The sequence below is a fragment of the Capsella rubella genome, unplaced genomic scaffold, assembly GCF_000375325.1.
Source record: "Capsella rubella cultivar Monte Gargano unplaced genomic scaffold, Caprub1_0 scaffold_5, whole genome shotgun sequence".
Lineage (NCBI taxonomy): Eukaryota > Viridiplantae > Streptophyta > Magnoliopsida > Brassicales > Brassicaceae > Capsella > Capsella rubella.
The window spans coordinates 9,473,066-9,485,822 of NW_006238919.1; the positions used below are offsets into that span (position 1 = coordinate 9,473,066).

Below are 12,757 nucleotides of genomic sequence, written 5' to 3' on the forward strand. Positions count from 1 at the left end.
TTGAAAGTTTGTTAATTTCCGTGTAAAACAACAAAAACTTGTCTCTGTAACTAGTAATCTTAAGTTATGTTTGATTCATTAATTTGGGTAAGATAACGAAATAGTAGTCAAGTGGGTTTATGTATCACTCAAATTAGAGGTTAATGCATTACTGCTGCAGATTTGCTTTTACGAACTCTTAATCTGAATTCTTTTGTATTGAGTTTTAAGTGAGGTTAATGCAATGAAGTTTAGCTTACTGCATTACTGCTGAAGATGATGATCTAATTCAGGTATGAACTCTGCCTTTGAAACAAGACTTCTTTTTCTTGTTAAGCATGTTTATTAAGAATTATGTTCGTTCGTATATCAGCTTCTCACATCAGTTTTCTTTATAATGTGTGTTTCATTTGGTGTTTGGGTTCCTTTAGTTGTGTAACCTTAGGGTTTAGTGTTCTATTTAGAGTGCTTTTATTTTTTTTTCTTGAGCTCTTCTACTAATACTCCTTAGGGTATAGCTTTTTCCTTGATACATGTGTGTTTCATATGGTCCTTGGGTTCCCTTGCATACAATCTTTAGGGTATAGTTTTTTCTTAGTACATTTGTGTTTCATTTGGTCTTTGGGTTCTCTTAGTTGCAATCCTTAGGGTATAGTTTTGTCTTAATACATGTGTGTTTCATTTGGTCCTTGGGTTCCCTTAGTTACAATCCTTAGGGTATAGTTTTGTCTTAATACATGTGTGTTTCATTTGGTCCTTGGGTTCCCTTAGTTACAATCCTTAGGGTATAGTTTTCCTTGATACATATGTTATTCTCTTTTGCGTTCTTTATGGCTTATTGGTTTACTTTAACCCATGTATGTTGTAAGTAAAATGGCTTCTAGCCGTAGTCAAACTCCTCATTTAGTCGCATGGGTTAATATATACATTCATGCTCTAGTTCATTACTTTCTTAATTAATCTATGATTGCTTCTTATATGTTAACTTATATGAAATGTTTATTTCAGGGTTTTATTGATGGTAAGTATGATGATCTTCTTGAACAATTGTCTCACATGGTTTTTGTCATAGATGAGATGGTTGGAAAGTCAAAGAAGATCTTGAAGGAGTTAGTAGCTTAAGGAACTGATTCTTGTTTTTCATGTTCATAATTGATATATCGTTGTCTTATAAGATTGAGAATGTGGTAAGAGAAATCTACGGCATAAGCTCTGCAAAAACTTTCTCCAAGCATCACCATCTGAATCACATAATGTTAAAATTCCCAAAGCACCAGCACCATTAACATCTGAAGCAAACTTTCTCAAAGCACCATAACAGTATTTGTGAATCAAACTCCCCCAAAGCAAACCAACTCTCCGACTCGTCTAAGAAATTCAAGCGCCATAAATCACCCTCGTTTTGATAGGGTTAGTTTCGGCAGTTTGCTTCATCCAAAATGCCTAGTTTTATAAGCATGGAAAGAAATGCCTTATTTCAAAGTTTTGACACACAAAATGCCTATTTTAACAATAACCCCTATATATCTCATTTTGAATACTGCAGGATTCTGTTTTTTTTTTTTTTTTTGTGTTTTCAAATAGATGTCACTTTTGGTTGGGACCAAACCAAAAAAAAAAAGCAAGTTGATTGAAAAAAAACAAGAGAGACAAAAAATAATAATAATATATATTACATGAAATTAAATCTTTTTTTTTTGGTGCGTATGGATTGCCGCCTTATCCCAAATTAAAGGTAAAAAAAGCAAAAAGTTTAGAGAAAAAACCTAATTATGTGTGATTAAATATTATATTTGTGTGGAAATCTTCTTTGGAAAAAAATTATACAACCTTGAAAATCAAATGTCTTACTTAAGTTGGAAATTAGTTTTTTATTAGTGAAATGGTGTCATTTGTTAAAACGGTGTTGTTTGTTTTGTTGACCACCAAATAAATAATAAGAAAAACAAAATACTTTAAAATAAAATAAGACCAAGAAAGAGAAAAAAAAAAAGGGTGTGCTGCTGTGCATATAAAAATTTAAAATCTCACAATTTCTCCTCCTCCGCTGTGAAACAATCTCTTCTTTGGTATTTGGAAATGGTACTTCCGTTTCTTTCTTCTTCTCTCCTTCTCCTCCGTTTCTCTTCTCCGATCATGTCCCCTGATCCCTTCTCTTTCTCTTTTTAATCTTTATTTATTTTGATCCCCTGAATACTCAGATCAATCGCTCGATTTTTAACTTAATTTGCAGAAGAATTAACTATATTATTATATATATAAACCCCAATAGAGATATGTCTATGGAGAGTTCGTTGGGTTTCATGGCGGTCTTCGCCGTCTCAGGCAGCGTCGTGTTCTTAGCGAGTCAATTCCACAAGCGTCTTCTTTCCGATTACATGGATAAGTTCGATTTCGAACTCCGTACGTCCCCCCTTCCTTTTTTCTTTTAAACCTTTTTCCCCAATGATTTGTGAGGAAGTTGAATCATTGGTTTGTTTAAATTTATGATGAGACAGGATCGCAGAAAAATGTGGTGATGAAGAAGAAGGTGAGATTCGCGGCGGATGTGGTTGAACCGTCGGCGAACAACAAAGAGTATCGCCGGAGACACTCTTCCAAATCCAAATCTAATCCCAAGATGGCGCCAACTCTTTGATCATTACAACGTTTTAATCTCTCTCTTTTATTTTGTACAATTCTGTAAATTATTATTATTATTATTCATTGGGGGTTTTTGTGATTTTGAATCTTCCTTAATTTTTAATTTTTCTGATATGAATCTGAATCTGAATCTGAATCTGGGCAAAACCTTCTTCAAGTCTTTCCCCCAGGGTCAAATTCTTTTTCTTATTTTTAATTTTCAATTTTTTTTTTCTTGAGGGGTTTTGACATGTAAATATTGTGTTGTTTCTGTATATACAAAAAACAATATTGTGATTGGCTAATTTTAAATTTTCATTCTTTTGAGTTTTTTTTATTTTTATATATAAATGATGTTGTTAAATCATGTGTTGTTGTGATTTTAGCTTAAGCCTTAATTAATTGAGGGGTTTACCACATAATACATACTGTATCGAATATGTTGTGCTGGCTTGGCTCTTTTTAATTAAACTTTTCCCATTATGATAGTTTATAGTTTATGCTACAAAACTATGATTGTGTTTGGTGATGCAATAAAGTGACGCCCTAGTAATAACTGTTTATTCAGATGCTTTACTTTATCTACAAATAAATCATCTGAATTTACATTATAATTTTCATTCAATTATCTTTGCAAACCACCTCTAAATCTGAATGTAACCTTTAGTCAAAATATATAAATGTTCTGTATTTTGGTTTGCAGTTTACACTGTTTTGCATTAAAGAAAGACATTGTAGATTTTAAGATGTTAAAAAAATAAAAATAAAAAGAAGACGAGTCTCGAGACAAATGAAGCTTCACCACAAACCTGATAATTATATTGAAACAAATATTAAAACTACGAAACAAGGTTAAATAGTTTAAGTTATCTTTGCAGTAACGTATGAAAGCAATATTTTCACAAAGTCAAGCTTATACTATTCTGAAGCAAAGTCACAGCCAGAACCTTAAAGATTGTACGAGTATATATACTAAAGATATGAGATTATATATATATACTAAAGATATGAGATTTTTTCAAAGATTTGGGATATAAAAAGAACCGTTAATGTATAGAAACGTGGTATTATTAAATAAAATGAAAAGGGGTATATGGTGAACAACTCCCGAAAGGCCAAAATGAATTGTGGCTTACGAGAGTCTGGAATTGGTCATTCGTATTACAATATACTAATCTTCTGACGATTATAACGTGACGACATGCATATTTATATCCAACCAGATCTTATAAATATATAACTAATACTATTTGCATCCCACTCTCCTAGTCGTAGAGAATGAGTAAAGTGAAGGTGACGACACAAAGCAGAGTCTGTAAACTGTAAAGAATAGAAGCTTCTTATTCTCGTTAATAAAATAAGTTTATCACCAATCTTAACCTTACTCGTATAACTTCTTACAAGTCATCATAATCATGTTCCTGCTTTTTGGTATATGAACATGTTTCTTCAACGCATATGAGTAGTGGGCCGAATGATGGGTAGTTATTTATATTCACTCACGGCCCAGTTTGTTTAAAACCATACAATTGGGAAAGCTACTCTTATCAACAGTTTTGTTTCTTTGGTCCCATTACCCATACTCCTATTCCTCCTATATGATACACCCACCACAAATACAACCCTAGGCTAAGGGCATCCTCATTAGGGTATCTTAGGAGGCTAAGATACCCCCACTTTTCTAAAGAAAATCCTTATATAATATATTTTCTTTGAAAAAGTGGGGGTATCTTACCCTACTAAGATACCCCCAATGAGGATGGTCTAAGCATTCTCCATTTAAGACACTGTCATAACTCTTTCTTCTGTCTCGTACCTAATGTATTCATTCTTGTAGCATTTAAACTTTAAAGACGATCATCGTTTCACCAAAGAACCACGACTGACATTATATTAGTTTTGTTTTGTTTATATTCTTGTAGAAGAACACTTAGGTTATAATTATATAAGATTAAACATATATGTTTCTACTTATCAGCTATATATATTGAATTATAACTTTTCTATTTAAGTTTGTAACATGTAACAATACAAAAGTTTGTCAATGTATCTAAATACAATTGTCACCGTGCATGCATGCCAGCAGCATAGATCGAATAGGTAATTTAATAAGACTTTAGATCGATATATGTAATACATATCTGGATTTGCCATTATGTCTAGGTTAAATAGAGGAAATATATAAATAGTACCCCAGTGAATTAAAAAAAGAAAATAGTTGTATGCAATGCAAATTTCAGATTGTGTTGCGTTCAATTACGTGCATGTGTCCAGATCATAGACCGATTAGTTGTCTGAAATATAAATGTCTGTTGTTCCATAAATGCCACGATCCCATATGTATAAAAATATCACGCATCAAATTCATATAGACGTATATTTTTATATTTTTCAAATAATTTTATATAAAGTATATATACACAGTACGTATGAAACAATCATATGGTTGTTAAAAAATGAAAAGAAATAAAAGAGAAAGATTGTATTGAGAGAAGTTGTATCTAATACAAAATATTGAATTGTAAGATCTTCCGTATCAAATATTGACCAAAAAATAATGTAGTTCGCATCTACCAGAGAGAGAGAGAGAGAGAGAGAGAGAAGTTTCCGAAGAAGTTTCTAATTCTTCTTCCTTTTTTTTTCTTTTCATCTACCACATTATAGTTCGCATTATACATACTAAAATTTACTGGGACGAACCTAATTAAGTATACAAATTTGGAATGTATTGAATTAGTGATCCGACAGCTAGCTTGTACAAATGGATTATACGGTTTGACCCCAAGACTTGTAGAGTTCTATATATACTAGGCCATATATAGATAGTCTGATTATAGGATTTAAATGAAAGCCTCAATTAATAGTATAAAATTTATCACTCACTAGGGCCAAAATGAGTTTTCAGGAAACCTGCTAATTTTATGTCTATCTAGCTAGTCCAAGTAGTGAGTTCGTAGTCCATTTTCATGTCACGGGTTTCTTGTCATGTTTTAATTAATGGAACAATTATTTAAAGTTTTGAAAATCTATCTGGTCATGAATGAATTCTTGATCAGTATATATAACTAACCTATTTGGAGACACATTTATCTTCTTTTAAAAATTTATTTCATTGGCCTATAACCTATTTTATTTTTGGATATTAAAAAAAAAAACCTATTTTATATTTGACTTTTTGATGTATACGTTATAGAAGCTTAAAAACAAAGGTATATGTTTGAAGGCGACGAAGAATCTAACGGTTAGCAAAACGTCGCCGTTTCTCTAGCTGTACGGCATGTAAATAGAAGCAATGCGTACTCTTAACTAAGGCTTGGCGTAAACGGTAAACACTAACCCTAGAAGTTATTTTTTTTTCTTTTTTAATTTGCACGTACGAAATTTTATGTTGTAAACTAACAAACTGAAAACTATAGTTCAACACTAATTAATTCTTATAACGTGGTTGGATACAATCTTAGTTCAACACTAGCTAATTAATCCTTATAACGTGGTTGGATACAATCTTAGTTATTTTCTTCTACAATGTTCTAGATTCTCGACCAATAAGACAATTTATCTAGCTAGCTAGTTCGGAAATCAAAGATATTCTCATGTTTACGAGATATATATCTATATTTGTTGTATACAAATAGAGTAAACATACATGTATTTGTCTTATCATTTTTAGATAATTGATATATACTGTTTATTTTGTTATGCTTTAACCAATTACGTAAATGTAGAAAACATTGAGGTACACTATTTCAAGATTCGTAGTTTCGTACTGTTGGTTTGTCGTGGATTAACAACAAAAGGTTTAATTCAATATCCAAGATAAACTAATTCTACTTGGGCAGCGTAGTTACTGTGATAGTTTTGGGATCGTGGGAAGTTATGTGATGAGTTTAAGTTAGATCGAACGTGTCAACTTGTATATTTCTTTCTATATTTACCATGTTTTCTAAGTTTATAATGATTAGCTAGCAAAACGAAAGATTTATAGATCGATTATAACATAAATCATTTCGTAATACAAATTTAAACCATTTGCGTTTACGCTTACATGTAATTTAATAAGAAAATAGTTTTACAAATTCTAAACGCAAGCATAGTTTTTTACTTGTTCTTTTATTGCATGCGTATACAATACAAAACGACTTCTGAGTTCTGACTACAACACCTAAACATTGTTAAATTTGAAAAATATACGATTAAATCACATATATGCAAATAAATACAAAACGAAAGAAATAAACAGTTTAGATCTTAGACTGAATGATTTGCCAAATTGAAAACCTGAGTTCTTAATTATTATTAGAAGGATCACCGGCGAGAATTCTAGCTATGATTAATTCAACAAACAAAACATTAAATAAATGATTTAGAAAGATTATAATAATTCTCTGTCTGTATAGAATTTTATTTAGAGAGGACGTGTTTTTATAGTGTCGCTTCATACTAAAACAAATAAAAGAAAATAAAAAATAATTTCAGGTGGCTGGCTAGCAATAGCATTCACAATCATATTAAAATCTTGTAAGGTTACTTAAAACACATATCATAGTAATTTAAAATGATAATTTCATGCTAATTCTTTCGATGTTTTTGACGGTCACACCGACACATTGTTTGATATCCTCGTGATCTCTTTTTTCCATTTTGTCTTTCTTTTTGTCTTTCTTTAAAACTATACGACACTAATTAATAGTGCTTCATCAGTTCATCTCATTATATATTTCATAAAATATAACTGCTATACAAACCCCAACACTAGACAATATTAATAATTAAGCACATCTCTCATTTATGTGTTTACTACGAACCAACTACAATTAGCCATTTATATTATCCAAAAGCTAATTAACTCATCATGGTGAGTGGTGTGACTCATAAGAAATTGATTAACATTGCGGTTTACGGAATCAAAACATTTCCTTAAGATTCCTGTTTGATATTATTACAACAAAAAGACAAAAACGGAAAGTATTTGACTTGAAGGCAGCAACGTACGTACGTGAATGTGTAATGCAATTTTGAGTAACCGACACACACGACACCGAAGCTCAAAATTCAAAGAGACAGAGCTGCTGAGCTGTTGTTAATTCCCTGAAAAAGCTGAACTCTTGGCTTCAAGTTTATATATATTTGACATCACCATTTAATTTATTTCCTCGTGTAGACCCCCAAAAATGCAAAATATTTAATAAATAGAATTAGTGAAAAAGCATTAAACCCACCCACCTAAAAATAATTAAGAAGAAATTGAAACACAAATTTATTTAGTGATATAAAAAAAAATATTAAACAAATAGGAAGCAGAAACATCACAATCACTTTAATCACAATCACCATCTCAATATCTCTCCTCCTTCCTTATTCAACAAACCCCAAAATAAAAAATAAACTCAAGAGCCATTCTTCATTTGGCCGACACTTCTTCCATTCTCCACCACCACCATGGAAGGTCTCTCCAAGCTCTTCCTCCTCCCCCTCTTCCTCACTTTCTCCATTACAACCGCATTATCAGATAAACCCGGGTCGGGTCAAATAAACTCAAACTCCGTCCTCGTAGCTCTTCTTGACTCACACTACACAGAGCTAGCAGAGCTCGTTGAGAAAGCTCTTCTTCTCCAAACCTTAGAAGAAGCTGTTGGTAAACACAACATCACAATCTTTGCTCCCCGCAACGATGCCTTGGAGAAAAATCTTGATCCTGAATTCAAATCTTTCTTGCTCCAACCAAAGAATCTCAAATCTTTACAGTCTTTATTAATGTTTCACATTCTTCCCAAAAGAGTCACTTCTCCTCAGTTCTCATCTGCCGTCGTCAGCCACCGTACTCTCTCCAACGACCAACTTCACCTCACCAACGGAAAAGTCAACTCCGCTCATATTACCAAACCCGACGATTTAACCCGACCCGACGGAATCATCCACGGTATCGAACGTCTTTTAATCCCACGTTCTGTTCAGGAAGATTTCAACCGCCGTCGTAGTCTCCGTTCAATCTCCGCTGTGTTACCGGAAGGAGCACCGGAGGTTGACCCGAGAACTCACCGTCTCAAGAAAAAACCCGTTCCAGTTCCAGCCGGAGCTCCACCGGTTCTACCAGTTTACGACGCAATGTCACCCGGTCCATCACTAGCTCCGGCTCCGGCACCAGGACCCGGTGGACCTCGCCACCATTTCAACGGAGAGGCTCAAGTTAAAGATTTCATACACACGCTTCTTCATTACGGTGGCTACAACGAAATGGCTGACATTCTCGTCAACCTCACTTCTTTAGCCACCGAGATGGGTCGGCTCGTGTCGGAAGGTTACGTTTTGACCGTTTTGGCTCCAAACGACGAAGCTATGGCTAAGTTGACCACAGACCAATTAAGCGAACCGGGAGCTCCAGAGCAAATTATGTATTACCACATCATACCGGAATACCAAACCGAAGAGAGTATGTACAATTCCGTACGCCGGTTTGGGAAAGTCCGGTACGATTCTCTCCGGTTTCCTCATAAAGTAGATGCTCAGGAAGCAGATGGCTCGGTTAAGTTCGGTCACGGTGACGGTTCGGCTTATTTATTCGATCCTGACATTTATACCGACGGCCGAATATCGGTTCAGGGGATTGACGGCGTTTTGTTCCCGGAGGAAAAAACTCCGGTCGAGAAGAAAACCGCCGCTCCAGTTGTCAAGAAAGCAGCTAAACCAAGAAGAGGTAATCAATTTTTTTACTTAATTAATCTTTAGTCTCGTAATGTTTTGGCCTTTACCTATTTGATCGTGACATTTTAACCCAAAAGTATATAAGTTTAGAAAAATACATACAAAAATAATAAAGTTATCTAGTTGTTTTTTACTTATGTGGTGTGATATTTTACCATATAATATGGATAATTAAATCATTGTTATAGAAAGGTAAGAGTGATTAGTCTATTATATAGTATAATTATCGTCTTTCAACGAGAGTAAACAAAGTGAGAATTGGCATAAAGTACAAACGTGTGAGAATGGAGACAAAGTCTTTCTAACAAACTTTTGTAATGATAGTATTATCTTTCAAGAATATTTATACTTATAAAATTTGGAGATAATTAGGACTTTTTAAAACTATTTAATGATCCACCGACGAAGTATCCCATGTTAAAGTGAATGAAAAATATATATATTCACAAAGTGTTTCTTTCTCTTTATTTTTTTATTTCTAAAGCCGAGTTATCAGTCACATTTGTTAATAAAGATAACAACTTTCTCTCTTTTTGTTTTCTAATAGATTTATTTGAGCATTAGAAATTATTTTAATAGTCTTTCCCTGTTATTGCTATTGTAATGACTTAATATAGTACACTGACAAAATAAATACAAAACCGTTTGGAAAATTAAATAATTTATAATTGATTTTTATATTATGGTTGCAGGTAAATTGATGGAAGTAGCATGTACAATGCTGGGATCACAATTTCCGACATGTCAATGAGATTTTTTCACAGGCGACCAGATAAAATCCGGACATGAGAAATTTTATAATTCTGTAAGCATTGTGATAAAAAAAAAAAATGTGAACAGAAAGAAAGAAATAATGTAAATGATTATTTTTTTGGCTCATTGCAATAAGAATGTTATATCGTAGTTTTAAGTTTTTATATCATCTCTGGTTTTTATATGTATAAAAATTGTAAAGGTTATAGACGATCTACACACAAGATAAAGGAACTCCAATCTTTCTCCCAAATTATGTCATCTGTCGTAACATAACTCCCCCTCGGAACGAACTATATATCTTGGGAGAGAGAGCTGTCGGTCCATATCTATATCTTCTAATGGACTATTAAAGGCAGAAACTTTACGATTTCAAATTTGAATTTGGGCCTCGACTAATAATAGTTTAAGGCCCTAAAACTTTTCGAAACTTTCCCGCGCGCAAACTTTTGTATAATCAAGTCCTAAAAGCTAAGCTTGCACGTTTTTTTAAGTGTCATGTGTCCATTGGTGATTGGTACTCTATAAGTAGAGATTGCGATTATCTAAGGAGTTGGAGTGCCATGAGATGCAGCTGTTCACCGAGATGCAGGTCTGCCTTCAAAAGCTCAGGCGTACCCCTTGGTCCAAAGGACAGATTTTCACCTCCTCCACCGGTGAGACCTGAAACCAACCATTCACTCTGCCGTATTGTGTAATCTATTTGGGATTCTTGGCACTTCTCCCTTGTTTCTGTTGTGAAATCTTGTCACATCTCTCATTCTTTTGGATTTATGCATGCTACGCCTACTATATAGCATAAGAGTAGAATCAGAGTTTTTTTTTAACCTTTTTAGTTTTTACTTATGATTCTCTATTCCCACAACGACCTATGCACAGAGGATTGACGAACTACAAATCCATCTGATAAAGTCTTCAGCAAAATTTAAAGGTAAACTTGGTTCTGTTTCTTGCAGCAGAGAGCTACATGATTTCACATACGTTTGAAGTACAAAAAAAGATAAAAGGTTATGCATTAGAAACTAGTGTAACCATAACTCTTGAGACACAAATCCATCTAATTCAGGGCATCAAGATACACACACAAACCCCAGTTTTAGAAACAAAGCAAAACCGTAAAAATGTGAAGAGAGGTCACATGTCATCTCAAGATCCGGAAGTTCCAAAAAGACAGTAAAGATATGAGAAGACCCTTGGAGCGTATTTGGATTGCAAGAAGTCACTTTCTGTATATGATTTTGCGTCCAAGCGTGGGATAGCGAACCAAGTTGCTAACCTGAACAAACAACATAAGATAGCAGATTCCAATTCACAATATGATGCTGCAGATTCCAAATCACAATATGATGAGATCACAGATTCCGATTAACACAAATGAATCAAATCATTGGTTATCCCAAATGTCATACCAATCTCTCCTTCTCGTTCTCTTGGAGCTTCCTAACCAGACTCTGAGTAAAGAGCTTTACGGAATCGTAATCATTCTACAAAACAAATCAAAGATTTCTTTGAGTGATTCTTGTATAATGGTAAAAGCAACAAATGCACACAAATACTCACCACAGATATCCTCTGAAGGATCCAGCGACCTTCCGAAGGAGAAAATCCAGTCTTCTGAGTATCTTCAACCTACGATACAGAGACATAGATGGATATGATCCTAACTCCTAAATCAGAAAAAAAAAGCAAAATCGATCGATCATTCATGATCCTAAACTCAAAACGATCATGAAATGCAAACTCAGGCCGATCATCGATGATCCTAATTCCGAACTCAAAACGATCATGAAAAGTAAACTCATGCTATGCAACCCCAGTACCAAAACCTAAGATCGATGATCAAAAGAGTAAAATAAACAAACTCAGGCTATGAAATCGCAGTCCGCAACGGCGCAACACTAAGAGCGATGATTATAATCATGAAAAAGAGTAGTGTAAGCATGGAAACTCAGGTTTACCTGCGTGGAATCCATTGTTAGCGAGCTGATGAATCGATCTGAGAGAGACGAAGAAGATGATGATTGATGGATTGAGCTGAGAGAGAGTGAGATGGAGAGAGCGATTGAAACGAAAGAGCGATCAAATGAGAGAAGAAGCTTCTACAACGAAACTGATAACGGTTTTTCGTTCTATATAGGTATTACAATTCTGAAATTTCTATTTTACCCCTACTCTCCTTTTTTCTTTCGGGTTTATTGTAATTTCCTTTTATACATTAGGAACTAGGAAGTTTCTGTTAACAGCACAACTCTCAAAACAGAATTAGTTATGACGTCGTTTCGAGGAGTCAACAAAATCTCACACTTTCTCAGACCGGTTTGATTTACTCATCTAATCCACTCGTACCGGATTTCAGCTTCAACTGAACCATAACCTTCGCTGCCTAATAGAGACTCTCTCTTATCAAGGCTTCAACTTCAAGTAGCCTTTTCTCAACGGACTAAGCCAAATCCAACATCTTCTTTAGGTCTTTTTCTTAAATTTTCCTTTTTTTTTTAGAGAATGATAAATATATGTCAAGTACTTGTACTTCCTTCTATTCCTTGGAATCTTCGGATAAGTGAGTTGACTTCCGTTATTTCAATATATATAATAATTAGGACAGTCTTATTTTAGGGTTATGCTTATGTTTTGTTTTTTTTCCTTGTATTGTTGTTTGGAACAGAACTGCGAGAAGAAAACTAATGAGATTGTCTTTTCG

At 33.9% G+C, this 12,757-nt stretch overlaps 2 protein-coding genes and 1 long non-coding RNA gene across 4 annotated transcripts in view; all 3 read left to right on the top strand.

The window, feature by feature from the left end:
• Positions 1-1,249, top strand: part of LOC111830523 — a 1,546-nt gene extending 297 nt beyond the window's left edge. Inside the window, exons 2-3 of one of the 2 annotated variants that reach the window (XR_002833933.1) lie at positions 211-272; positions 988-1,249. This is a non-coding gene — a long non-coding RNA (uncharacterized LOC111830523). The remainder of the gene's footprint in view (positions 1-210; positions 273-987) is intronic. The other variant, XR_002833934.1, reaches the window with a different exon arrangement.
• Positions 1,250-2,005: 756 nt separating this feature from the next.
• Positions 2,006-2,921, top strand: LOC17884856. The gene is made up of 2 exons (XM_006292496.2): positions 2,006-2,382; positions 2,478-2,921. Exons 1-2 carry the CDS (start codon positions 2,256-2,258, stop codon positions 2,615-2,617), a joined length of 267 nt encoding a protein of 88 aa, XP_006292558.1. The 5' UTR covers positions 2,006-2,255; the 3' UTR covers positions 2,618-2,921.
• Positions 2,922-7,938: 5,017 nt separating this feature from the next.
• LOC17886286 (fasciclin-like arabinogalactan protein 15) lies at positions 7,939-10,220 on the top strand. The gene is made up of 2 exons (XM_006291097.2): positions 7,939-9,295; positions 9,996-10,220. Exons 1-2 carry the CDS (start codon positions 8,041-8,043, stop codon positions 10,052-10,054), a joined length of 1,314 nt encoding a protein of 437 aa, XP_006291159.1. The 5' UTR covers positions 7,939-8,040; the 3' UTR covers positions 10,055-10,220.
• The last annotated feature ends 2,537 nt before the right edge of the window (positions 10,221-12,757 follow it).